A 27115-nucleotide genomic window follows, 5' to 3' on the forward strand; every position below is an offset into this window, starting at 1 on the left:
GGAGCCTGTATTGTCCCAGACCCCTTCTTGTGTTCCCAACTCCCTGTGGATACCCACCCAGCTGCATCAGAATCACAAGACAGGCACAGCCATGGGGCTGAGGGAGACAGAAAACCCCATAACAAATCCAGCTTTGGGTTGACAGGACCCCAAAAGCGCTATGGCTGTTTTATGAACTGTGTGAGGAGTTATCAAGGCAGAGGAGCATCACCCTGGGTGACCAAAGTGCTGCACTGCCCCACATTGAGGATCCCCTCACAGCCAATGTGGCTGTCTTATATTTTATATTCTCTGTGTATTTATTACACAAATTCTATGCATATCAGGTAATAAATTATTCAAATGCATTAATTAAATATTTACATTCACAAAAAAAAAAAAAAAAAAAAAAGTATATGAGCTGTGGAACACAGAAACTTTTCTCTCACGGGTCATCTCTGACCAAGGCGTCCTCTGAGTGAGCTGCATCTTCCCCCACCACTCTCTCATAAGCTGCACAGCAGACAGCCATTGTCCTTCCATGGATTTATTGACTAACAGCAGCATTTCAGATAAGTGAAGCCCAGTTGCCTGTAAGGGCAGAAAAAATTTGGGCTTAAGTGTTATACAGCGTTGTGGGCAAATTGGAAATTTTATTTGGTGGTTGCTTTCCATCTCGTGAGCATCTGACATTTTATTTGCATTGCTTTAGTCTATTTTAAGCTGGGAAAAGGAGAGGGCAGCAGGGCTGGTGGGAGCTGCAGTTTCCCTGAGCAGCACACCCTGAACTGGGAGATTAGTACTGACCAGAGGAGCAGCACAGGGATGGGGATTTACAGCAGTGCCTGGGTTTTCATAGTAAGAGTGAAAAAAACCGGGGAAACCAAGAAACAGGTGAGAGGGATGGAATCCTATCTCCAGCTATTCAGACCAAAATGTTCATAAGGCAACAAGTTTCTTCTGGGTATGACGAATACATCAGAGCAGCCTCTGTAGCCCAGAGATCAAACAAAGTGATCTCCTCTGCCTTTAAAATGTATGAAGCTGAAAGATCTTAAGGGCAAATAAACTTACTTTGATTGCAGGGCTGGGATCTTGGAAGTCACATTCCTTTAACTTCCTTGAGCTGGTTGCCTTCCCTGTGAAGGACATGCACAGGGTGGCGAGTTTTCAACGGAAACTGGTTTTGCCTCATTTTCCACTTCTCTCCTGTTACAAGGAAAGAAGTGCCGAGCTCCAGAGGCCTACCTGCCTCTTCCTATGCAGACAGAAAGGGCTGGGTGTCTGTTTTTAATTACAGCCTGAAAGAACTGCATTTAAAAGACAACAGAAAGCTATTTAATTAATACTTATCATTAGCACACATAGGAATGCCTAGCAGCAAATTGCAACAACAAAGCAATTCCTTTTTACTTTTTTCCCTTGCACTTCGGATAAATTAAAAAAAAAAAAAGAGTAAACAAATTATTTGCACCCCATTTGAGATGACAGTTTTACAGAGTGAGAGTAGTGGGATAGTATCACCCTAGGAGAGCAGAGATGTGTAAGAGCAGTCTTCTCCATCTCCAGTTTTTCAGTCTCCAGCTCTCTTGGCCAAGAAGCTTATCTTCATCCATCCATCTATCTATCTTTCTATCTCAGCATTCACACCGGGCTCATCCCCATGTCTGAGCGCCTACTTGTCTTCATACCTGTCCATAAATTACATGGGGCCCCCAGGGCATTATAAATAATAATTCAGCTCCCAAACATTAAGAACACTGTTTTAAAGCACTGGCTTATAATTCACCACGTTGTGGGCTCCTCCCAACTCATAAATGGAGCAGAAGGACGTGACAGCCCAGTCAGTGGATTAATTGCACAGAGATCAATTCCTTGAGCGGCCACGAGCCGGAAGATGGGGATGGACATTGTGACAAAACACAGGGGAAGGCTGGATTGGTCTGCTCATGGGAAAGAGCATTCTCACCCTCAGCTCCTTCAGGATTTTATATTCCTCTCAGTTTTATCTCAGCCAGAGCAGCAGTCAGCCAGTCATCCCATGTCCCCTTTTAGCAAATAGATCTTTTAATGGCGCTATTAATGATTGGAGTGTTGAACCACAGCATAGCTCTGCTGGTGGATGAAGTCCCCATGGGGCACAGATGATTTAGAGGGCAGACCCCACATGTAGTCCAACAGATCCCAAACCACACCAGGACAGGCACCCCAAACCCTTGTTGGACGCGCCAACTACAAGTGAGTTTGGCTCAGGACAGCAAGTTGCTTTGGTACATGTGAGCTATTGAGTAGAAACTCCAGCTGAGCCATGACCTATTCCTCTACCTCAACACATTGCATCTCCATCCCAAGACATTACTTTCTCCTTGAGATAGGAGTTGGGAACATGTCCCAGCCATGTCCCTCAGTGGGGGAATACTGTGTCCCCATGGAGTATGGTCACCAGTTTGTGGGCATCACTGTCTCTGTGATCATGTGTCAGACATGCTTCGGGTCAGGGACCTGAAACTGGAATTTTTGCTGGGGAAAAGCAAGAGCAGTTGACGTATGAAATTAATTACTTGACAAGCATGTCCTGGGTTTGTGATCTGCTCTGGAAGGCACAGGGCTAAAATATTAACCCTGGGAACATGTGAAGCTTACAGAGCCTGCAGCCACCCAGCAGTGTTGGGTGAGGAAGTACCACTTTTTGTGTGACTTTCCTCTCTCCATTTTCCATCTTTCCATCAAACCAGGCTGACCTTCCCTCTCAGCCAGAGACCCAAGGATGAGCACGCAGCTAAGTTCTGGAGACTGAGTGGGAGCTCCCAGTGTGAGAGTGGCCAAGGATGCCACGGTCCCCGAGCAGGTGGTGGGACACAGCACGCCCATGGGGCCAGGTTCATTCCCACATCCCAGGCACCGGGCTGGCACACGTGGCTGTGCATTGGCCCCTGTGGGAGCACAGCCCCACTGCAAGCCAAGCCTGTCTGTGCTCCCTCTGCCTTGGCTCCAGGCATGGAACAGGCTTTTCCCGCTGTTCTACTGCTCCAGAGATTGCAGAGAAAAGTTTCATAGTGTCCTGCCCCAAAAACAGTCTGATTTGGGGTGGGGGAGACCTAGTAGCATCCTCACTCCATAAGGCTATCCTCAGGGATGGTTGAGAATTAAACTCCTTTTCACCCTGCTATGAGGCTGGACCCTTTACTCATCCTACTGCTTGAGGGCACTGGGATGGGAGCATGGAATGTATTCGTCACACTCTCTGCTTGCAAAACACACCAGGATTTTGGCGGGCTGCAAGTCCAGCCCCACTCACCCCCTCCTTCACAGTGTTCCCCAGTGAGGGGTTGGGGTCTTGCCAGCCAGGTTTGCAACCTCTCACTTGGGTGCAGAACTGGGTGCAATTTCAGGCATCTCCCCTCTCACAGGGTGTCTCAAGCTATGATCAAGGGCTAAATCGCAACTGGGCAGCCGCAAGAACTGGCTGAGAACTGCAAGATTTGGGGAGGCAGCTGTCAAGGGCAGTGAGGTCCAATGAACATAACATCTGCATCAGTGAAAGGGGAAGCTGATCATGGGGGTCAAATGGGATCGGGAAGTTTCGAGAGAGAAACGTCCTGCACCACCCACTGCAAAGACATCTTTTGGGGAAGGGTTATTTGTGAGGATGAAGCTGTTGCTTAAAAAAGAGGTATTTTTCTGGTTTGGCTCTTAATGAAGGGTGAATGAATGGCCTCACGAAACATCATTCCTGGACCCCACCTCCCAGCTGCTCAATCCATGCAAGTAGAGCTGTTAGCATCAAAAACATCCAAGTGCTGTGGTTTTTACATCATTCTCAGCTAAGTTTTTTCCCTCATCCCTGTTAATTGGGATGGGGCAGCCTCAGCCCCCACCCTGGAGGAGGCACAGGTCCCTCCTCTCCTGCAGGGTTTCAGTGGGATGGAAGGAGGTGGCACGGGGCCAGCTGTGCTGGAGGGAGCCAAGGAAAAGGCTGCCTGGGTGCCAGCAAGGCAGCTTGCAGCCCAGGCCAAGCTTCCCACTCTTCCCGCACGTTCTGCAACATCCCGAGCTGAATCACTTCACAGAATTTACTTTTACCCTGTTAAATGCCACTAAACCTTCAAATTAATCCTCCCATTACAGGACTTCCTTTGATGTCAAAGGGGGAATTTTTTTGATGGCAAAGGGGGATTTTTCCCCCCTGGTATAATTATTCCTATTTTTCTTCCCCCTTTTTTAGGCACAAGAGATTCCTGCCAGATGCACGACTTGTGGAGGCAGCTCCCACACAAGGTATTTATATACTTATATGTATATGATGAGAACGTGGTATCGAAAGACCTGAAGTTTCAGGCAGAAGATAAAGGGAATTTCCCATTTCCTGCTTGTTACAGTGGAAGTTGCCTGGGAAGAGTCTGAAGCAGGACTAGGACCAAAAGCTGTGAGATACAGCACTGGAAAGTAGCTCTTTAAGATGAGCATGTCCAGGGAAAACATCTGCTATTTAACAGTATCATAGAGCAAGTTTCAATGGCTGGGAACCATCTCTGGCACTGCTTAAATTACAGGGATGGGTATAGTGGATCTGCTCCACTCTTGCATGTGCTTCCTATTGAGTATCTTGGGTGCTATTGGGATTGCTGGGCTGAACATCCCAGCACAGAGCCAGAATCACTGGATAAAGCACAAGAAGCAGGCAGCTGTGGGTAGTGCTAAGGCAGCTTTCTGTAACAGCCTGTAATGATAGAACAGCCAGGTTTACTCAGAATTTCAATCAGCTGCTATGATTTATTAGGAAAATGGAGATACAATTGCAGTGCTCTTTACTGAAAATATGATGAAATTGTCCATATAATCCAACTCTTTACTGAAAATGTTATGAGATAGTCCATGTAATTCAACAGGGAAGTGCATTCTTGCTAATAAATCATTGCATGGAGACTCCCAGCATAAGACAGAGCTTTTCTGGGAATGGAGAATGAGCCCACTGAGGCATTGTCCAGTTGTGCCCAGTAGTCAGGCCTGTGTGGCTACCTGCCCAGTGATCCCCCCCTGCCCTGGGGTGCAGACTGACCCGCCTGTGCCTCCCACTGCTGTGCCACAGCTTCAATCCGGCCCCGGAGCACCCGTGCCCAGTCCTGTCCCCGCTGCAGGGGAGTGCACCTGGTCTCCATTGCTGTCAGGGCAGTGATTTCAGGAGGGATCTGGGGAACCAGGCCAGCTCGGAGAAGGGCATCCTGAAATTTGGCTGCAGAGGCTGGAGCCAAGCAACACCGGGGGATGCTGGAAAGGAAAAATAAGCAAAGAAAACTTACGGTGTGAGCGAGCAGGGAGCTGGAGATGCTGCAGGAGCAAGGGGATAGTGATGCTGCAGTCCCTAATGCTCCTGACCACAGCTCTCCTTACCTGTGTGGCTGTGAGTAGTGGTAGTGAGCAGCCACAGCAGAGTGGGGGCACAGCAGGTACTGGTTCTCCTCCCAGCAGCGCCGCATGGCTCCCACAATGTCCTGGTCAGAGGCTGAGCATGATCCCAGAGCCTTGGAGAGCTGTGGGAAACAGAGAGGTTTCCACAGGACACCACCCAACGTGTTCCCAGCTGGGTTTGTGCCACAGGCACTCAGCACAGCAGGTGAAAACTCGAGAGACTGGAGGATGGGTTCCCCCAGACACTGAAGGAAAAGGGGTTGCTGCTGCAGCTAGGGGATGAGGCACTGCTGGAAAAAAACACAGGGATGGAGTGCGGGCAAGGGGTTTCCATCCACAGGTGCTGCAAGTATGGGTGGGCAGGAGACAGGACTCAGCTCCTCACCTCTGCACTGCTATTTCCATGCTCTGAGGGAGTTTCTGAGGACTTGTAAAACCCACCTCAGTGTAACAGCTCTTCTTGCTTTTTATAATAAAATTGTTTAGTATTTGTCTTTCTGCAGCACAAGCAGGAGGGGGCACTGGGCAAAGGCTGCTCTGTGAGGGAGAATACATCTGAAATTGGGACAGAAAAAGGCAGGATCTTGCACCTGGCCCTCTCACAACTCAAATCTTTGGTCTGCTCTTGTACCTCTCTCTGCTTTGTGTTTGTGCTTCCCTTTGCTGTAAAAGCAAGGCTGAATTGCACCAAACTCAGCAGACCCACTCCCAAACACCCAATTTGTGCCAGCACCCACTGTATGATGTCTCAGTGCATGGGCAAGGATGGGCCAAATTCATATGCTACCTAAATAAATTCAGGAAATTTTAAAGTTAGTTTTGTGAAGAAGAAAGAGCATTCTTAAAAAAAAAAAAAAAAAAAAAAAAAAAAGGGTTTTAGTATCTCCATGGACACACATTGATACAAAACTTCTGGCCTCACACTTAAATTTTTTGGTTGCATATTCTATGATATGATTTTTTTTTTTTTTTTCCTTCTGAAAATGAATTGGGAATACCTGGTAGCAATAATCTTACACACACAGGCACAACGTTGTGTGAGGAACTGACCTTTCTGTGCAAATCCTCTGGCAGCTTCAGCCTTTTAGAGATGTTGAATTGCTCCATCAGAGTTTTTATCAGGTGACTGTCAGAGCCTGAGAGCAGCCAAAGGATCCTCTCCACATTGTAAGGCTCCTGTGATAACAAGGCAATAGGTGAGGAAATTCAAACCAGGGGGGAAGCATCCCTGTGGATTCTCTGATGTCTCATCAGGGCTGAGGTCCTACCGCTGTGTTTTTCTTGGTGGAAGCCAGGGTGGGCTTTTTGTCTTCCCTTTGCTCACCTACATCCCAGGACAGGTCTTTGGGAACACAATGTCTTTTGAACCTCTGACCTGTCAGAGCAGTCTGACAGTGACCATCAGATTAAAACAGAAAATGAAGGGATGACTGGTGAATCAACAGCATGACCACATCTGTACCATCGCTATGATGAGCCCAGGTTAATAACACACTGTGTACTGGAGAACCAGAAATATCCAGCTGTTTACTCAGTGCTGCAGATGCTGCTGTGAGTCACCCAGCTCCTGCGTGACTTAATGAGACACCCAGCTCGCTGCAGGGCTGGCTGATAATCTCCACAAACTTACAGGGCACATATAGGGCCTGACTGGCCTATATGGCTGTGTAGCAATCAGCCTTGCAACACTGCAGTAGAACTCTGTGCAAGACCATACAGGAGGGTCCCAAACCGACCTCTCTGCCCTGCCTCATTCCTGCACATTTACCAGCACCAAGAAATATTCATCCAGGTGGTTTGGCCGAGATACCTTGTAGGGACAGACAGGACAAGGGGCATCAACTTACAGAGTCCTCATCTCACCTCCTGGGTTCAAGAGATGGGTTTGGATAAACTCTTCATAACTTCTAGCAGCTGACAGCGCCTGTCACCTTTTGTCACTCCATCCTGTCCTACCTTGTCGAGTCATCAGGACTTACTCAGCCTTTTGTGTCCTTATCTGGGTGTCTTATGGCCCCAGTTCTGTTCTCCATCTTCCCACCATCGTCTCCCAGAGCCTCCAGCCTCTAATCTTCAGTCTAGTCTGGGTGTAGCCTGCCCTTTGCTCTAGGCTGTCCCCTGTTTTAGGCTGTCCTGAGAAGATACAGGCCGGCATGCCTAGACTTCCATGACCTGCTCCTGGAGGTGCCTCCAACACTGTGCTCCTGACATCCTTTCTCCTGTCCTTCTTTCTGCTGTCCCCACATCCTTCCCACATATTTCCCACATTTCCCCTTCACCCTCCATTCCCACCAGCCTTATGGTTTCCATTACAGAACACTATGTTGACACCATTAAGTTGAACTGGGCCAGGGCACTGGTGCAAGTACCAACCCTACCATCTAAGTAAGGCTTTTGCTTCTGGCCCACACCACCAGAGACCTCCAAGAGAATGTTGGGGCCTAGTTTGGAAGGCAGATGATGCTGGGAACAAATTTCTGGAGTGTTGATAAGAGCTGTGTGGTTCTTCCTGACCTCAGAGACAGAGAACAGCCCCTGCCTGGCTGCAAAGACACAGCATCTGCTGGGATTGTCCTGGGATTGCTCCTTGCAAGGCTCATCCACACCAGACTTTCTGCTTCACCTTCAGCTCTTCAGGCAGCGTCTAACAGGAAAGTTTTCTCTGCTTTACTTTAGTCTGCAGAAGCAGCAGCCTAAAGAGGCTGTGCATTCTCCATCTTTGAAGGTTTCCAACACCCAAATGGACAAAGCCTTGAGCAATCCCACCTGACCTCAAGGCTGAACCTGCTTTAAACAGGTCCCAAACAGAGACCTCCTGAATTCCCCTTCAGAACAAATGCTCTCTTTAGCTATGGAAATATTTGCATGGATGCTTCAGATGTGAGCTGAACAATTACCTCCCGTGCAGCTGTAGAGGGGAATGTGCAGAGGGGGCAACTCATCCAGCTCCTCAGGAATCTCAGGAAATCTCCTCACCTGACTCTCTGCCCCCAAGATCCCAAAGTCTGCCACTTGCTGACCAGTGCTACTGAAGGGAGAGGGGCTGTGAGAGGAGCCCAGTTACCCTTGGAGCTCTGAGGAGCCCCACAAGCTCCTGGCTCAGGGGGAAAGCCAAGCTGCAGAGTACAGCCTCAAAACACGGACATAGCGAGTTAGTGACTGCAAAGCATGGCAGTCCCTCCAGACACCCAGGTCCTCCCAGTGTGTTTGAACAGCTTTTGGAAAATCCAGGTAGCTTAAGGCCACAGAGATACAACACCAAAGGTTTCCCACTTTGATCACTTGTTTGGAAGCAGATCCAATCCCTGAGGATCCCAGGGTGGGAATGAAAGGAGAGGTATTTGCTTCCAGGTGTTTGGTTTCTGTACCTCCATGACTTTTCTTTCTGAGGCCTTTCCCTGCCTGCTGGGACTTGTTTTGCTCTGAGCAAGCTGCAGGCGGCCATGAACGAGGCATTTCTTATGGACTTCTCTACCTCCTTCTGGTCTCTCATCCTGCCCTGTGTGGAGCTTTTCAAAAACAAAACCCTTAAGACACGATGGCATTTTTAGTTCTCTAGTTGTCACATGTTGTGGAAATGTTCCTGTCTGCTAAGCTTGCACAGAATGAACGCCTGGAAACCCAGCACTCAACAACGAAGATCAGAAAATCAGGCCCTGAAAAGTGAGGGAGCAGGTGTTTGATCCATCTCAGCACAGCAGTCTGTAGCATAAATGGTTAATATGAGTCACACCTCCTAATGCATCATCAAGTGGCAGAATTTTACAGGCAGAACACAGTACAAGATTAAAAAAAACCCAAAACAATAACAATATTTTCTATTTTTGCATTTTGGCCAGTTCACTACATACCTGGATATCCATGGCTGATGCTAACGTAGCCTTCACGCTCTCTGCCAGTGAGAAATCCCCGTGTTGAACAGTCCTATGAATGATGTCATTGCTGTTCACCACTGTAGTAAGTCGAATTGGGAGACCCATTTTCTGGGCAATGCAGCCAGCTAGGGAAAGTAAGTGAAAAAAATGCATGAGTGCTTGATGAAGAAACATTTGAAGGAGATTTAGCAAAGAAGTCATTGTACAAATTGATGGAGCAGCTCGTTCAGAAGCAGACACAAATGATATTCCATAGTGGACTCCGAGATATCTGACTTCAGTGGTTCAGTAGAGCACAGATTATAAAATCCAGGGATGCAAAGCTCCACTTGCCACTGAACACAGACCCTGGCTCATCTCCACTTTTGCTGGTGTATAGGCAGGGGACTGAGAGTTCAGACAGCTGCCAGGCAAGCAGGAGAGATAAAGATTTTGAGCTTCTGCCTCTCTGATGGGCAGGCTGGGAGAGCAGTGAATATATAAAATCCTTTATTGCTTTCATAAAACAGTTCTACACCTATTTTGGGACTAAGGCAATTCATGGACTCTCATTTAGAAGGCCAAATTATGCAATTAAGAGTGGTTCTCCTGACCATGCATTACCATGCAAACCAGAGAGGACCAGGCAGGACCACACCTCTGTTAATGTCTCACTTAAGAAATCAGAGCCACAGCGTTTTCCCTCTTTTCTGCATCAAACACATTCTGTCCTCTCCTAACGTGCCCATCTTCAAGATAGTTACAGTCATCATCAAAGGGTGGTTTGGGTTTTTCTGCACCTTGCAAATCATCAGTGACACCTAAATTGAGTAATAACCATACATGAGTAATAAAATATAAGTGGTTCTGAAGAAATCCTACCAGAGAGTGGGTGTTTTAATAAATAGCAATACCCAGTATCTGCAAAGTGCTTTTGGTCCATAGATCACAGCATTCTCTCCCTCTTATCTAACCCATCTTTTTTTCCCCTTTACCCGTGATATTTCCTCCTCCTCCTGTTGGCACAACAATTTCCACCATTGGCAGCGGGGTGATATCCAGGGATGGGGCGCACTGAAAGTAAGCATAGAAGTAGTGAGCGATCTGCACCATAATCCTGGACCAGTTGACGGAATTCAAGCTCATCAGGTGGTATTTTCCAACAAAGTCCACATCGGCAAACAGTTCCTTGATCGGCTCATCGATTTCATCGCTGTTCCCATGAGCTGTCAAAAGGAGAAAGGAAAGATTAGATCTGCCAGCAGCAGTGCATCAGGCATGAGGTATTTCTGCACAGAAATAGGGTTGCTGTCAAGCTCTGGGGTTTGCTGTGGCCAGGAGAGTCCTGAGTTGCCCATCTGCCCTGAGGGCTGTGTGAACCAGGGCCTGAGTGGCACCCTGTGGATGTCAGGTGGTTTCTGCAGACACAGCACTCTGGGCTCTTGCTTCTACCAGACATCAACTTGCCAGGAAGGCAAATGCTGCGTCCTCTGGTGAGATGCCAAGGTGAGACTTGACTGAGCAGAGGAGTCCATGGGAACTCAAGCAGCTCAAGTAGCCAGTGGTGATGCCAATCCATGGAGACAGCTCCAAATCCTTTTAGTGACCAAAAAACGGTGCTGAATTTAGTTCAGCCAAACAGCAACCACATGCATGGAGGCAGCTCTGATCTGTGGCCAGGAGAAAAGGAACTGCTTGAATGCCAAACTGGGGATGTTGTCTCCTGTTAGCCATATGTCTGGGCATGATGACAGCAATGACCTGGCTGGTTGCAGCTGCTAAAGCTGCAAATCCCGCTGAGCAGCCCTCTCAGACTTTTAGGGTCAAGGTTTTGACACAGCAGGGACATAAAGCGGACAGTCCAAACAGCAGTGCCAACCAGCAAAGACATGGACGTTGTCTTCAATGACAGTGGTCATCTGAAGTTCCTGTATCTGCGTGCAGAACCCCTTGGGCAGCAGAACAAAGATGTCCACGTTCTTCTGCCCTCTCACGCTCTCGATGGCTGAGCTCCCTGTGTCCCCTGAAGTCCCTGTCTCAAAGTGAGAAAGCACCAAGAAAAGCAAAAAATTGCAGTGTCAATCAGACCTGCATCACCACACTTTAAGACAAAGATGCAGAGATGCTCCATGAGATGCTTTTGGCCAGAGCAGCCACCTTGGCATTGCCTGGAGATTACGAGGCAATACCGTCCTGGGGCATCTTTGGGGAGGGCTATAGGATGATGGCTCTCAAGGTAAAGGCCTGCCCAAGAATCTTACCTCCAAGAAGTCATACTCACCCACCAGAATATTGACATGCTTCTGCTTTTTCTCCAAGAAATACTGTAAAAACTGTCCTGTGCAGGACAAGGACAGGTCCTTAAATGCATATGTAACACCATGCCAGAGCTCCAAAATGTTCAGCCCCTCTTTCAGCCTGGACAGATGCACAACATTCTTGTGTCTGAATCTGCTGAAGGCCCTGTTGATCAGCTCTAGAGGGAAAATGGTTCAATTAGAGGAGTGTTTTTCTGACTCATGGATTCCTGCATCTGTGCTCTTCGTGCTCCTGGATACCACCCTGCACAACCAAAGGCTCTCAGTTGCTGGTGCAGTGACAGATGTCCAACAATTTATTTGTGATTATTAGGCATGAACCAGCCCAGCTTCACAATGTTTGATAACTCCGTTCTAAGTAATCCCAGGGGACATGCCACACAATCAGAAAACTGTATTAAAACATAAAATACCGGAAACCTGAGTTTTATACCAATGTGCGATTGAAACAGAGGTTGCAGCTGCCCTCTGGTGGAAAAGAGAGCTCATAAGTGTTAGAAACATTAAAAAACCAGATGTCAAGGCAAGTGTGAAGCAGCAGAAAGCCCTGGAGGGTGCAGGGCCACAACATCAACTTGTTGCTGTCACCAGAACCCCTGTTTATACACAGGGGACACTTTTTCCACTAGTGCCAGCAAGGTGACAGAGGAGAAGAGGCTACAGAAAGGAGCCAGGCAATGGAGCAGCAGGCTCCTTCCTCTTGAGGGCTGTGAAGAGGGTGGAGGAAAGGCAGGCAGACACATCCGAACCCCTCAAATCCTTGTGCACATCCCTGCGAGCAGCTCCCCACTCAGCTCACCGTTGAGTGCATTCCGTGGGACCAGCGTGGCCGGGATGAAGAGGGAGCACAGCTCCTTCACCAGCTCAGGGTAGGAAAGGCTGCTCCACCTTTGCAGGGTGTCCCTGTCCAGCGAGGGGATGTGCTGGGGCATGAAGAGGCCCCCATCGGGTGCATAGCCAGAGAAAAGGGCTCCCTCGAAGTCCACGGCCCTGGTGCCTCCCCGTGTGCTGACATACTCCATGGCTGCTGGGGAGGCATCACAATCACTGCCACCAACCCAAGGCACCCCCACACCAGGAACAGGCCCTCATCCCAAAACAACTCCCTCCAAAACCTGCCCTGTGGGCAGGCAGAACTGCCCAGGGAACAAACCACCTCCTCCCACAAGGAAGCTGGAGCAAGCAGGGTCAGGGAGTTCTGCAGGGGGTGGAAAGGCTGCCTGGGCTTTGTGCCAAGCTTGAAGCCTCCTTATCCCGCTTTCCCTCCACCCTGCCCGTGGAGACGCTTCCCCCGTGAGGAAAAGCCCTGACGGCGCAGAAGTCGCAGCAGAAGCGCGTCATGTCCCTTTGTGGGCTGTTTGCAAAAGCTGGAACTTTAAAGTTAAAGGAAAAAAAAAAACCACCAAAAAAACACACTATGCTTTTAGAGCAGGCTGATTTTGTCCAAAGGGGTTAAACTAAGGACAGGATTTGACGCAGCGTAGGAAGGGCTGAGCTAAATTCCCCCGGATCGGCGCCAATGCCCCGAGCGGCCGCCGCTCCCCCTGGCGCCGGCAGCCCGCGGCTGTGCCCACCTCAGGCCCCGGGCCGGGGCCGCCGCCCCTCAGCGCGGCTCCACAGCGCGGGGAAGCGGCCGAACCAGCCGCGGCCACCGCTCCCTGCCCGGCCACCCTTTGCACTTGTGCTCACGGAAAACTCGTCCCTCGCTGCCAGCCGCCGGTGTTCCCGGTGCCACGGCGCAGAGACGGCCTGCAGCAAGCCTGGGAATGGGAATGCCGGGGGAAAACGGGGCTCGGCTGCTTCTGCTGCTGCCAGGAGTCGGGACAAGGAGCAGCGGGTGCCAGCTGCAGCGAGGGGGAAACCTGGTTAAATATTAGGAGAGTTTTTAAGCTGAGAGTGATCGGGCACAGGGCATGGAGACCTTGTGGTCTCTCGTATAGCCCTGGAGACGCTAAAATTTCGACTGGGGAAACGTGGAGACACCCGACTAATGCGTGAGTTTGGATTTAAACTTGAGGTTGAAGCTGCTTAAAGAAGGGTTTGGGTCAGGAAACCTCTGAAGTCCCTGGCAAGCACAATCAGTCTGGAACTCAGCTCAGCCTCTCTCTCAACAGCCCTGTCACATCAACGAGGAAAGCGAGGCACAAGAGAGAGGAGACATGTTGTGCAAAAAAAAAAAAAAAATCCAGCTCTATGCAGGGAAGGGCTGTGCATCCTTTTGCTGCTTTTAATTTTAACACAAGCAGGGTTTTTAGAAGGGCAAGGTCAGCACAGGACCGGTGGCTGTACAAACCCAGGGCACAGCTCAGTGCTGGAAAAAGCAGAAGGATTTTAGCCCAGGCAGGCAGGAGCAGAGGTACAAAGGATGGCTGATAACAGCCTGCTCTGAGCCACGGAGCCCACGTCTGCTGCAAGAGACACATCACTGCCAAAGCACTGGAGTCTGACCCTAAATACGTCATCTCTCTCTCATTAGTCTTATGGTTCTAACTGGAGCAAAGAGAAAAGTCTCTGGTAGAGAGTGGTCCAGTCACTGCCCTGGACACTGGTGTGGAAAATGAATTTTCCACACCCAACATCCCAAAGACTCTTTCTGCAGGCTCTTCAGGTAGAGGCAGTAGGTAAATTTCAGGCTCTGGACAGAGCTGCCTGTGAATGGTGTTGTCAAGGTTGAACAGGGCAGCTGTGGCAGAGCAGGAAGCAAACAGAAGCTTTTTAATAATATATCTGAGCTCGAACAGTGGGGCAGAGCAGAACATACGTCTAGGAAATCAGCTAGGAAGGAATCTACTTATCTATAATTATACAGATTGTATTACCAACCAGCCTGCATCTCCCCACCATCTCTGTGCTCAGTATTCCTCATGACATTGCAAAGATGAAGCCTGAGCCATCCAAACCTGCTGTGACCCCACAGTCCTCCCCGTACCTGTAGTCACCACATCCTTGTGGCCCACTGGCATGCAGTGGGGTGTTCACCCTGTAATGGAGGTCTGTCCCCATTCCAGATGTGGGTCCAGGTCTTTTCAGAAGGTTCTGGATAAAACAGCAAGGCTGGACCTTGTTCTTCAGGCTTCAATCCCTGGTGAAACCTCCCCATCACCATCCCTGGAGTCACTGGAAGCCCCCAGGTTTACTTGGATGCTGAGGGGAGTGGCTGATATCTCCAAAACAGAGTCTCAGCTCCTCAACATGCTCCAGTGGTAGCTGACCAAAAAACCTGCAAATAGTATCTCTGGACAAAACAGTGAAATATTAGAACTAAAGGAACTAACAAACGCTGCAGGATATGAGGTTTGCCTCCTCTGTTCTAACCTCTTCCCTTTCTCATGATAGTGTGCCAAGGTGAATTCAGGATTTTCCTTCCTTGCTCATGCAGAGGCAGAGCACACTTAGAGCTCAGCTCAAATTCAGGCTAGAGCAAGGACAGGGTCAAATCCATAGGAAGGACTGCACAAGCTGATAGTTTTTATTACTGATGCAAATATTTAATATCACCAATGTACATCTTTGCAAGAGTCACCCAGCACACTTCAATGAGACCTCACCTATTCCTGCCAGCATGGGACCTTATGCCTTTGGGAATTCACTTACCATATGGCTAATTCTTTCAATATGTGTTTTACCTGTGTGAAATGACTCTATTAATGCATCTAATTTTTTTTTTTTTTCCAAGTGGAGAGCTTACAAAGAGATTGATGATGCCTTCAGCATTACATCCCTCTGGGATTCAGGAGCCCTGGGAAAAAAAAAAAAATTGCACCAGGATAGCTGCTGCTCTGCATTTGCAAAGAGGCTGTTGCCACAGCTCTGCCCTGGCTCTATCAGCAGTGATAACCCTCACTAACAAGGTCAGTGGTTAATTCTGGGGTGCAGTGACTGCTGATGTGGCAGTCACACGTGGGCACAGAACACAGCCTGGGACACAGAAGAGGATGGCAGTGCCGTTTACTTGGAGAGGCTTTCCCATGCTCAGCCCTGTGATTTCCATGCACTCAGGTTTAGAGTGGCATTTCATTTTGGGTGGGGCTCTGAGCAGCCTGATCCAGTGAAAGGTGTCCCTGCCCCTGGCAGGGAAGTTGGGACCAGTTGATTTTTCAGGTCCCTTCCAACCCAAGCCATTCTGTGATTCCATGATTCATTCTATGATTCTTTGATATTATTTTGAATTTTTAAGAAAAGGAGTGGAGGAGTGTGTCCAAGCTGCCTGTCAGGACTCATCTACTACAGCAACAGATGAAGAGCTGGAAAATGTAATAGCCTCTAATTAACCTGGTCTTACTCAGCACCTTCATATTCTTGCTGGGATTTGCAATTCCACTTTGCCCTTTCCTGAGTAGTTCGTGGTCTCTGGACTCATATGTCAGGAATCACCTGTATTTGTAAACCCCAGATAAGGCTGCAATCAGACTTTACCAATGGGTTGGTTTTTTGGGTTTTTTTTAATAATTTTTCATCCCTCCAGGTAGAATTTCCTCAGCCTCTCCACCTTCCAAAGGTATCCCAAAGCGTGTCGAGGACTGAGGAAGCAGAAAGACATGTATAACAGCAAAATTTCATCTATTTCCCTGCGCAAATCCCCCTAAAATTTCCTGTCTCAGCCCCCAGCGTTGCAGCACTCAAAGTGAAGCACAGCAATCGTGCTCTCTCAGCTTCGTGTTTTCTGAGCAGCTTTTTCATCTTCTCCAGCAAAGTGGGCCCCTCTGCATGTCCCAAGCACCGGAGGCACGTTGGCTCGGGGTCCCCGGCAGAGCATCCCCAGGAGCGCCGTGGAGCAGCGGCTCTGCCGGAGCCACCGGCGAGTCCCACATCACTAGATGGCGGCAGTGCCTTGTGTCCCGGCATCCTGGAGGCGATGCACATCCCTTTCCCTCATCTCATCCAGCCTTTTCCACCCTCCCACAGGTCCCTCCACCCAGCTATTCCAGCAAAAGGTGTCTGGGAAACACATCTCCAAAGTTTTGGAGCTGAAGAAAAGGAAGCACGGGCGGTGATCCGCGGCAGGAGTGTTGGATACAAAGCTGATCCAGGGTGGGAAGGAGGTTCTTCGTGTTCACCCATCTTCTCCCCAAAGAAACCCATCCTGGGATTTTATCACCTTCTTTTCAGCAAGATCTCTCCTGTCCCCAGTGAGACACTCAGAAAAGGGCACACAGAAAGGACCCCAACTCTCATCCAAGTCCAAAAACCACCAAATTTAATTAAAAAACCCTGAGCAGCACAAAAATGTCCCCGTATCTCCCAGTCCTGTCTCTGCCCACAAGCTGTCTGGGGTCTGAAAAATGCACACAAACAAAAGTTTTCAGACTTGTAAGTGACCCAGACAACACCCAGCAGGCCCAGAAGGGCAGTGACCAGGATATTTGGGATTTTACAATGCCATTTATTACCCTGTACAAAGTACTTCCCAGGGGCTGAGAAAAATCATAGGAGCTTATCACTGGGGGTTGTTGAAGTTACTGGCCCCTGCCCTCTCATGTACAAAAGTGTGAACATTCACAGGGAAAACAGGGAGATTCCATGTAGAAACTGCAAGGTCTGGCCAGAAGTCAAAGTATTTCAGTTCTGCCTTCTCAGAGATAGATCCACACCTTAATCAGGCTCAGAACCTACACTAGGAAGGGAGCAAAAGAAGTTTTCAGAATGTTTGCAGCTGCACAGGCAAACATGCACCCAGAATTATTTCTTTGAGTCTCCTGTCAAGGAGATATAAGACATAATTATATGACTGCAAATAAACAAAACTGTACAAAGCTGCATCTTTGTTACAGCAAAGGTGGCTCTTTCCTGTTACCCTGGTTTTTCTGAGTTTCTTTACTCGCCTTTTGATTTTCATAAATGGAGTCAGATCTTTTAGTTACTGTAGAACATTAGAGCAGTTTTTCTACCTTTCCCACAGAAGTAATATAAACAAATCTTTTGTTTTTCATTCTTTGTCCTTTGTTTGCATATTTCTAACCTGAAAACAATTGTAACTGACAATTCGTCTGGCCACTGAGGCTGAGGGGTGGAAACCCCAAAAAGCCAATCTTCTGCTAGACCCACAAATGTATAAAAGTAAAAGAATAAACAAAGGGGTCTCTTCTCTCCACCTTTTCAGCTGGAAGCTGGATCAGAAGAACCTCTGCAGAAATCTCTTGTCTGCGTGTGATTTCTTTGTGCTTCACGCTGACACTTTCCCCTACTTTTTAAATCTAATCTAAATTGCCAGTATTTCAGATGTCATGAGGGAGAACTTCCACATGGATCACCTCCTCTTGCCTGTAAGTGTGCTCATACAGGCTTTTCCACCTCTGGTGATTTTGCAGGGCAAGGAGGTGCCAGCACATCAGCCCTTTCCCCACATCAAGGTGCAATGTTCTTTCCTCAGAGCAAGGTGTTTCACAACCAGGTCAAAGACATCTGTGTTGCTGTTTGAGTCTTGTTGGCCAAAGTGCATAAAGGCAGAGCAGAAAGGGAGCTCAAGGAATTGTGCAGCTCTGGCTTCCCAAGTGGCATATTGGAGAAGCTGTTACCTGGAGAAGGTTGTGCAATCTGGTTCTACCATGCTGAAGTTTACATTATAGCCCTGAGCCACATTTTTAATCAAAATCTGCAATCCCATGGCATATGGGCTCTACAACCCCCAGTTAGGGACTGGACAAGAAAGATGCTTTATCATCTTCTCCTGGTGACCTTGGGAAAGTCAGGCTCCATAATGTGCAAAGAGGGGGTACCTGTGCTCCGGGAGGCACTTTGACTGTAAAAACACAACAGGACCAAGTGGGACATGGACAGTGCCAATCCTGGGCTTTGTCCACAGCTTTGGTCTTTCTGGCACCATGGTTGTTTCCATGGAGCACCTCTGTGGCTTTGAACCTGGTGAAAACTCAGTTGCTGTTGGATTCCATGCAGTTCTCTGCCCTCCTCGCAGGTGTGTCCTGCCTCAGCACTGACCCTCTGGCTGGTGCATCACTCTTGGCTCATTGCTTTCCCCAGCCAAGGAGCACTGTCTGCTAGGGAAGGTCTTAGGAGTTATTGCCTGGACTTTCCTTCATTTTATATATATATTGTGGTTATGTATTCATCTCAGGGAGAGACAGGAACAGGCTCCTCCCCATGCTTGTCTGGCCTCGAGATGCTCTCCTTGAGTGATCAGCTGTAACCCTTTGTGAGGAGTGCTGAGTGAGGCACTGTGCTTGATAAATCAGGATGAAGGGGAGCACAGCTGGACGGGTGAGTACTGGTCCACAGTGACAGCCAAGTGTCCCTCCAGGACTGGAGTTCACCTGTGGGCACTTGGAGGCTGCTGCCCTTTCCATGCCAACACGCCAATCTCCTGCACTTGCTCAGATGAAGGTTTCCTTTTCCCAATTGTGTATCAGGGGCTCTTCGTGTGCCTGGATCAGAGGGAGACATTTGCACTGCAGATGTGTGGTGGGGTCAGATGCACCATTGGTTAGATCTTCACTGGCTCTGCTTTGTGGGTGTCTTCCAGATCTTCCTCACTCAAGAACATTGACTGCTAATGGCTCTATTTCTTTCCCAACATTTTCTTTCCTTGCCCTGGCACAAACTAATTCCTTAAGCAATTAGCACCATTTTCAGTCCTTTACCCTGACTCCATGAGCTTGGCTGTGGGATGGAGGGCAGCTTCATCCCACCAAAGGCTGAGCTGCAAGGACAATACACATCCTCTGAGGGCATAAGCAGAGGGGTCCCTGTGCCTGGAGAGAGGCCACAGCACTACACCACAGATGTTGGAGGCAAGAAAATGGGGAGTGGGTGGCAGAGCCAGCATCTTAATTCCTACCCTAATCCAAGATCCCAGCAGCAAAGTCCAACTCTTCTGTAAGCTCTGCTCCCCAGGTGATTATTGATAAGCAGAGCTAAACTGCTTTTAGCTGCCTTGACCTTGAAGAAGTAACACCAACCCTTTGCCCCCTTTGGTACCTTTGCAATAAGATGACAAGGGCTGAGGGCTGCCCTTCTCTGAATATCAGCATCGATGGAAAACTTTATCAAGCAGCAGTTCTCTGCACAAACTAGTGCTTTTGGCATTCTAATCAGGGCTCTGATAATGACATATCTAATCTAAACCTATATGAAATGGTGCTTGCACATCCGCAGCTTGGAGGCAGGAATCTCAGCAGACTGCCAAGGGCATTTTAAAAAGAGAAAAATCTGGGAAGGGTGCTGTATTTAATCTCAATGCTGTCTTGGTAACACAGCACAAAGAAAACCAAGAGGGGTGGAGAGCTCAGGGAAGCAGGAGCATCTTCTCCATCCCATCCAGCCTTTCAAAGCAATGCAGCCATGTGGCCTGATGAAGAAACCTTTGTTCCTCAAGGTTCAAAATAATCGTACCAGAGATGTGAAAACCTGGCAGCAGACCAAGTTCCCAGGTTCAAGGGCAGCAGAAATAGAATTACCCAACAATACTATAGGTTGAGACAGAGGGGAGCCCACCTGGGGATCTGTGACTGGCAAGCTTGTGACCAAGCTTAAAAAAAAAATATGGCCAGGGGTTTTAGGGTGTTCAACTGGACCTGCACTAGAAAAATCCAGGACTGAATCATCAAAGGTCCTGGCTTGTAGCCTTTCACATTTGGGCCAAGAAAATCCTAGTGTAGAGCCTGGCCCCAGCTTCCCAAAGCACTGAGGTGCTGGGCCCATGGAAGTCTGGGGGGTCACTGGTGGGATAGATAAGAGCAGTGAGTGAGGTGATAGAGGAGAGATGCATGAAGACATGCCCAGACCTCCACAAGGCTGCCAGGGACCCTCCCCTGGGCTACAGGAAAGTGCCTCTCCCCATACATTGCTTTGGCTGTAAAGTCATTTTTGTAGTTTAGAATTTAATTACGAATTTCAGTTTGAACTGGAGGTGGCAAAGATTTTTTTTTTTTTCTTTTTTTTTTTTTCTTTTTTTTTTCCTGTAGGAGCCTTAAACCTCAAAATCTGGACATAGTGTCCAACTCATCAAGAAGGAGTGCAGGTAGGAGGGTGGCTTCCCAGACACTGAGTGAAAGTGAGAGCTGAACTCAGAAATCCCAGGGAAGGGTTGAGGGGATGTCATAAAAGGATGCAACTGCTCCAGAGGCAGCTGCAGAGGTGATAGAGCCAAACTCTTCTTGATTGTAGATGTTATAACATGAGGCACCAGCCACAAATTGCAGTTTGGGAGGTTTTGGGTTGAGCACCTCTCCTTTAAGAGGTGGAGGTTGGAGACCAAGGATGAGTTCCCAGGGAGACAGAGAAGGTGGGATTTAAAATTTGGCCAAAACCATGGCTGATCCACTGGTGATATTCTTGCCTGAGAAATTCTGCGTGTCCCTATCTCTGATGCAGGTATAAGAAGCAGAAATAAAGAGTCTTCAATCTTTGTTGTTGTTGTTGTTTTCCTTGACAAGCTTCCAAGACCTTCTGATTTATTTTTGAAGCAACTTAAAGACAGAAGTACCTGCTGAGTTCCCTCAAGATGTAGCTTCCTCAATGACTTTTGAAAATGATCTATGCCTTTTCTCTTTATACAAACCTGATTCAAGTTTTAGGGTATGGATTTACTTTAATCAAATTATCAATTGACATGGCCTCATGTTAATGCAAATCAGGTGCGTTCTCTTGGCCCTGGAAAGTTAAAATTATATGATATTTTAAAAGATGTCATATTCTGTTAGGGACAGGTACAAGTATTCTGAACTTTGCTATTGAGATTAAGTTTATCTCACCTGCCATTTGCTTAGCAGGCCTGGCTAGATAATAATTACCTTGGCCAAATTTCATTCAATAAGCATTTCTCCTTTCTTTAATACAAACTGCTTTTCTTTGCTAAAGAAAATAAAATAATGTTGTGCCCAACAGAACACAAAGATGTTTTATTTTTGTTCATGGATCAAAAATCAGTTAGCCACATTTCCAAATTTTCTGACAGTGATCCATAGTCTTCACTTAAGCAATAGCAAATTAAGAGCGCAGATATGCTACAGCTATTCACAGTAAGCTGAGGAGGAGAGGGTACCTACAGAAAACAACTTGGGTTCCAAACAGGGTGAATTCCCTCATGAGTTATCCATTTCTGTGAATGGAAAGAACTCTGCCCAGTTACCAAGTGAGTCCTGGACAATTATATTCCTCTTTTAAGGTTTGATTTGTGATATCCAGCCCTTAGGACCTTAGTTTCCATGGGCACTGTGGGCCTGGGAACTCTGCAGTTTTTTCAAGCCTAATCTCCCTCCCCATCATGCAAAGAGGAGGGACCTGAATTGCCTGGAGGGACAGCTGGAGGTCCAGGGCATGAAAATGTAGGCAGCACACATGTGCTTCCAGGTGGCTCATGGCCAGAGAACATGGGCTGACAGGAGGCAGGGGTCTTCCAGCTCAGGCTGCTGCCAGGACACAGCAAAAGAGGTCAGTCACCACTGTCCCCATGAAGAGGACACTGAAAAGGGACATGCCAGCACAGCCCCGTGTGACACCAGGTTATTCACCTGAGGCAGGCAGTTCCTAACACAGCATCATTCCTGAGGGAATAAAATGGAAAAAGAGCCGAAAAGCTGTTTGGAGAAATTGCTGAGTCAAGCCCCTCCAGGAATGCTCTCTGAACCTGCCTGGCTCCATCCATGGTGCTCAGGGATGATGTCCCTACAGATTTCCCCCACTCCCAGCCAACTTCATCAACTGTCTGTTCCAGCAGCCAAGGTTTTCCCTCTCATTCCTCATCTGGCAGATGCTGCCTGTACTAATTAACCAGAAAATGAGGCTCATTACTGCAGCACGGAGAGTGGGGCTGGGGCAGCAGCAGCCAGACAGACAGCAACAGAAGGCTCTGACAGCATCTCCAAATCAGAAGGAGATAGGTCTTTTTCATTCTTACACATGATTTCACTTCAAAAAAAAGGACAAAAATGTGAGCTGACTTTGGGAGGGAGAAGGAATTCATTAAGGCAAGAAGCCAAGCCTGGGAGTCCAGACCCAGAGGATGGATGCTCAGATGCCATAAAGCAATCTGGGATGTTCAGCCAAAGGGACAGAACTGAAAGAGGAGGCCAGCTTGGAGTCCTGCTTTGGAGGGAGGTTGCTGCTGGCCCTTCTTCTGATGTGGCACTTGGGAGAATTGCAGCTCTAAGGGCTGAAATGTTTCTTCAGTGCATGAGTGACTGTGGCTCCTCTGGGGAGAGGAGATGGCAGTTTGGTAGATCCCTAATGACACCAGCTCTTTATCCACACAGGACCGTAGAGCTGGAGCCTGATACAAACTGCAGTCTTCAGGTGGGCCAGTGCAAGGGCAGGAGTTGATTTGAGTATTTTTCTTAGGGAACAGCGATGGCTTTGTGCTGCTGCTACATCTGGGTTACAGCAAAGCCCACCAGCACAGGTCTGTGAGCGAGTCAGTCCCTGCCAGTGTGCAGCCACTATTCTGCCTGCGAAAGACCTGCCATGCACATGCCAGTGGGCAGAAACCCCCCAGTGTCAGCTCCAGGGGACACTCAGTCACCACATTGTCCTCCTCCAGACACATGCTTCCAGACTGCAAATTGATTAGATGATTTGGCTCCTTCCCGTGATAATGCAGCTCTTTGCACTTTTTTTTTTTTTTTTCATCATTTGTTTATGGATGCCACATTGCCACCTCCATAAATATATTTTATGGGGTTTTCCCTGCCCCCACGTTGTAAATTGCAGTCTGTAAAATGTAGAGCAATTTATCACTGACCATTGCCCACTTTTACGTTAATGTTTGAACATGCCCATAAACCAATTACATCATTTTACCTCTGGCCAACTTTTAAGGCAGAAGGATGATATAAAACCAAGCTCTGCTAACTAGCAAGGCACCTTCTCTTGTGTTAGGAGCACAGAGAGCCTTTCCACCATGAGCTTCACTGGAAAATACGAGCTCCAGTCCCAGGAAAACTTTGAGCCCTTCATGAGAGCCATCGGTAAGTGCCTGCGTGTGCTACGTGCTGCTTTGTCTCTGCAGATCCCACTTATTTTTGGGAGCCAACTGTGCTGATGATGTAGATTGAGACATCTCTGAGATGTTCCTATTTCTGCCTGTCACCTTGTAATTATTGGGATTTTAAATGTATTTTTGTGGAGATGTGACCTCAGAATAGAAGAGAAAGCATCTCTCTGGCTGTGGTGCGGGGCCAAGAGATGATGGGTCAAGTTTTATGGCTTGCAGGAAGTCAGTCCTGGCAGGTTCTGCAGCCACTGGCCAGTGTGGCTGAGTCCTGCACACATGTGATAAGCCAGCAGGACCTTGGTGGCTTAAGGGCACTGCAGATCTGCTCCATCAGCCTGTGAAATTTGAGGGCAAGCAGGACATTGCTCAGCCACTGTGCTGCGAAGCTGCCAAGCCTCACATCCCACCATTCATCAGAAAAATAGTCAGTGTTGTTTAAATGCTAAATGATGAATGTTTCTGATAGATTTTCACCTGTGTCTGTGACAGGGAATGTGGTCCTGCAGGGATCCAGGGGGCTTTGCACTATTTCTGCACAGTTATGTGCCAGAAGGGCTCTACCTGTCAGATCACCTTCAGGCTTTGGGAGAAGATTTTATAAGCTGGTTCTGAGGAACCCTGAATCTCATTAAAAAACCTGCTTTGTTCCTTTATTCTGTCTTGACTTAATCCATTTTTCCTTGCCTGTCAGTGAAGGAAGGAAAGCAGGATGTATCCTTAGAGAGGTGATGTTTCTGCTCCCAGTCAGGTCAGCGAGACATGGGACATGTCCAGTTCCCACACAAAACTCAGGATGACAGTATTGATCTTCCTCCCTGTCAGACTCAGGGACATATGGCTCTTGAGGAAGCATCATCATTGCAGGGTTTTTCCACACTGGAATAGAAATGTTCCCAACTCTAGGTCCCCAAATCCTGCTACACTGATTTGTTCAGCGGCAGCAATCTGCCCTCAGATGGCTCCACTGTTCACTCAATGTCTCTTGTTCCTGGGCAGGGCTCCCTGAGGACCAGATCCAGAAGGGCAAGGACCTCAAGAGCATCTCAGAAATTGTGCAGGATGGGAAAAACTTCTCAATGACTGTGACCACTGGCTCCAAAGTGATAAAAAACCAGTTCACCATCGGGGAGGAGAGTGAGATAGAGCTGATGAATGGAGAGAAAGTGAAGGTGAGTGAGCAGCCCCTCCTCTGCCAGGGCTGTGGGGGCTCAGGGATATTAAATTTCCTTTCCAACCATTCCCTCTGGGCAAAGGGACTGACCATACCACAGGTATTAATTAATGTACTGCGCTTCCTGCTGAAGAAGCTTTGCATTTCTATATCCATTTTAATAGTCACTTTGGAAAACACTAGAAGCCAATGTTTTAGTATCCCAATTGGAAAAGGGGGATAGAGATGCTTTGGTAAAAAATTTTGACAGGAAGAGTTCTGAAAGATTTGAGGTGGAAAAGGATTGACTTTGTGTCATGTTGCAACACAAAACATACCTCTGCTTTGTGTTGACTCAAAGGTAATGTAGAAAAATCAGACAATGAATCATAAACCAATAAATCTCTGCTTTTAAGTCCCAGTAGCTGTTAGCTTCTCTGCTAGCTTTTCCCACTGCTTCAGGTTACCCTGGGTGAGATGATTTGGCAAGGTGGGGAGTTACCACCCTTGAACTTGGGTCGGCTCCTGCTCCTGGACATCAGTTTCCAATGACACAATGTCAAGGCAACACCGCTGGCGAATACTGCCTCTCATCTCTGCCTCGGGAGAAGATGGAATTGCAGGGACTTTTGAAAGCAGGAGGGATGACCACTAAAGAAATGCCCTGTGGATGGGGCTCTGAGAGCTGTACCAGCTGTGTCACGATTCCAGCATCACTGCACACCCTCTGCCACAAACCAGGGAGAAGCAGTTATTAGAAGAGTTTTAGCCTCTGTACATCAGCAGCTCAGGAGGAAAAGAACATATCTTATAGCTGGGCAAGACAGATACACAGAAATGGGCTTTGCTGTCTTATTTATTTGATTAATTTCATTGATCAGTGACAGCTGCCCTGGGGGTGCTGGTGCTGTCTGTAGCCTTTTTAAATGTGCAGCTCAGGTAGCTCTGCAGTCCCCTCCTGCTACAGCAAGGGAAGAACAAAATGCAGGGGTCGAGGTGGTCTCCAGCAATAACATGGATGCTTCTGTCTTCCACCAGGTTGTTGTGCAGATGGAGGGTAACAACAAACTGGTCGCACAGGCGAAAGGGATGAACTCCGTCACAGAGCTCAACGGAGACACCATCACCTACGTAAGTGTAGAAGGGCTGTGGTGGCTGGAATAACAGAGCTGCCCCCAGGGGCCTGCCCTAGGAAGGTACAGAGGCACTGGGAGGTGCTGGAGCAGAGCACATGCTTGCACACAGGCTCTGCAACCAGAAACTGAAGGCAGTTTCTCATTAGAGTGTGATCCAGAAAGTACATTTTAAGATCCCAGTTTAGGAGCAACTCATCAAAGTTTTGGGTAATGAGGGCATGTTCTTACCTACCCTGAGGAATAGATATGTGCCAGGACTTGGCATTCCTAGAAAAGAAGGGTGAGGCAAACTGATCCCAGCTGAGGGATGCCAGCTTATCCCTACCTGCTTTGGGGTACTCATGAAGAAATCCAAAGCTTTAAAAATTCAGTTTAAAAGAGATAGACTGGGGATCAATCCTGTTTTGATTTGCAAGACCAGGTCTAATTACAGTTTGGAGCTAAATACCATGATGATCCTTATGTGTGCCTTCCAACTTGAGATCTTCAATGATACTACAAATTCATAAAAAGCTGACACTTTCCATTTCTTTTTCAGACAATGACCGTGGGTGATGTCACCCTCAAGAGAGTCAGCAAGAGGATCTAGACATCTTACACATATTTTACTGTGTAAAATGTGTCCAGTAAAATAAAATTTTTATTGAAGCCTCTTCATTGTCATCAGCCTCTTCACTGCTACTATAAATAGACACAAGCCTCCAAAGCTCATGGAAGCAGTGGCAGAAATTTGGCAACAAACTGAGCTAAGGGTGTGCTCATGTTGGGGAATGAGTTGAGGCAGGGCACAGGCTCAGAACCACTGAGTGACACATGCACATCAGTGTTCTTCCAGCTCTTTCCTGGGGACAGGTGCCAGCATCCTGCTGGGAATGCCCCGGTGGGTCCTGCACCCATGGCTGATCTGGGCTGGGAAGCACTGAGCAGGAAAAGGGCTCTGTTCCCTTTCCTTACAGACATGGCCAATGTGATCAGAGTGACCAGCAGGGCCAAAGAATTTGGTTTAGATGGATCCTGTTTAGAAAGCAGCCTTGGGAAAGAAATCAGCACAGGCTACCAGCTGCTGCCTTCATCCTCACACCTCTGCAGTAGGATCCAACCCTATGGGCTCTGGCCACCCTGTCCCCATCTCCTCCCCATCTGCAGGAGGGTCACAACTGCCTTCAAGTATCCATTGTGTGTTTCACCCCAAGCTGCACCTGATAAATTGGGTTGAACTGGAATCAAACACTCCTTCCAGGGTGAAATACAGGTTTTCTCTCCTGGCAGGAGATGGGCTGGTTGTTGACCCAAATCAAAACTTTGCTTGAGCACCAAAGCCATCT

The 27115-nt window shown here is 48.1% G+C and overlaps 2 protein-coding genes and 1 long non-coding RNA gene across 9 annotated transcripts; 2 read left to right on the forward strand and 1 right to left on the reverse strand.

The window, feature by feature from the left end:
• Positions 1–4732: 4732 nt before the first annotated feature.
• THNSL2 (threonine synthase like 2) lies at positions 4733–13376 on the reverse strand. Of its 7 annotated transcripts, none has more exons than XM_040065687.2 (9): positions 13250–13376; positions 12360–12584; positions 11524–11718; positions 11122–11274; positions 10238–10468; positions 9240–9388; positions 6439–6564; positions 5371–5510; positions 4733–5247 (listed from the first exon to the last, which is right to left on the reverse strand). In XM_040065687.2, exons 2-9 carry the CDS (start codon positions 12580–12582, stop codon positions 4995–4997), a joined length of 1470 nt encoding a protein of 489 aa, XP_039921621.1. In that variant the 5' UTR covers positions 12583–12584; positions 13250–13376; the 3' UTR covers positions 4733–4994. The 7 variants fall into 7 exon arrangements, with proteins under 7 accessions (XP_039921621.1, XP_039921622.1, XP_039921618.1 ...); XM_040065688.2 differs by having other exon boundaries at positions 12360–12587; positions 13250–13344; XM_040065684.2 differs by lacking the exon at positions 13250–13376 and adding an exon at positions 13135–13213.
• Positions 13156–17616, forward strand: LOC120753450 (uncharacterized). The gene is made up of 3 exons (XR_005701101.2): positions 13156–13554; positions 15237–15411; positions 16466–17616. It is a non-coding gene; the product is annotated as an uncharacterized LOC120753450 (long non-coding RNA).
• Positions 17617–23398: 5782 nt separating this feature from the next.
• On the forward strand, positions 23399–26379 carry FABP1 (fatty acid binding protein 1). The gene is made up of 4 exons (XM_040065294.1): positions 23399–23478; positions 24501–24673; positions 25693–25785; positions 26329–26379. The coding sequence occupies exons 1-4, from the start codon at positions 23412–23414 to the stop codon at positions 26377–26379; spliced, it is 384 nt and encodes a 127-aa protein (XP_039921228.1). The 5' UTR covers positions 23399–23411.
• Positions 26380–27115: the final 736 nt, after the last annotated feature.

Source organism: Hirundo rustica, chromosome 5 (genome assembly GCF_015227805.2).
Source record: "Hirundo rustica isolate bHirRus1 chromosome 5, bHirRus1.pri.v3, whole genome shotgun sequence".
NCBI classification, from domain to species: domain Eukaryota; kingdom Metazoa; phylum Chordata; class Aves; order Passeriformes; family Hirundinidae; genus Hirundo; species Hirundo rustica.

Excerpts from the sequence above, each read along its gene's own strand:
- THNSL2 (XM_040065687.2), bottom strand. The coding sequence starts at position 12,582 with ATGGAGTATGTCAGCACACGGGGAGGCACCAGGGCCGTGGACTTCGAG. Across the intron at positions 6,565-9,239 it reads CATCAGCCATGGATATCCAG|GAGCCTTACAATGTGGAGAG; the intron begins GTATGTAGTGAA and ends TTGTTATCACAG. Across the intron at positions 5,248-5,370 it reads CACTACTCACAGCCACACAG|CATCCCCCGGTGTTGCTTGG; the intron begins GTAAGGAGAGCT and ends TTTCCTTTCCAG.
- FABP1 (XM_040065294.1), top strand. The coding sequence starts at position 23,412 with ATGAGCTTCACTGGAAAATACGAGCTCCAGTCCCAGGAAAACTTTGAG. Across the intron at positions 23,479-24,500 it reads GCCCTTCATGAGAGCCATCG|GGCTCCCTGAGGACCAGATC; the intron begins GTAAGTGCCTGC and ends GTTCCTGGGCAG. Across the intron at positions 25,786-26,328 it reads ACGGAGACACCATCACCTAC|ACAATGACCGTGGGTGATGT; the intron begins GTAAGTGTAGAA and ends TTTCTTTTTCAG.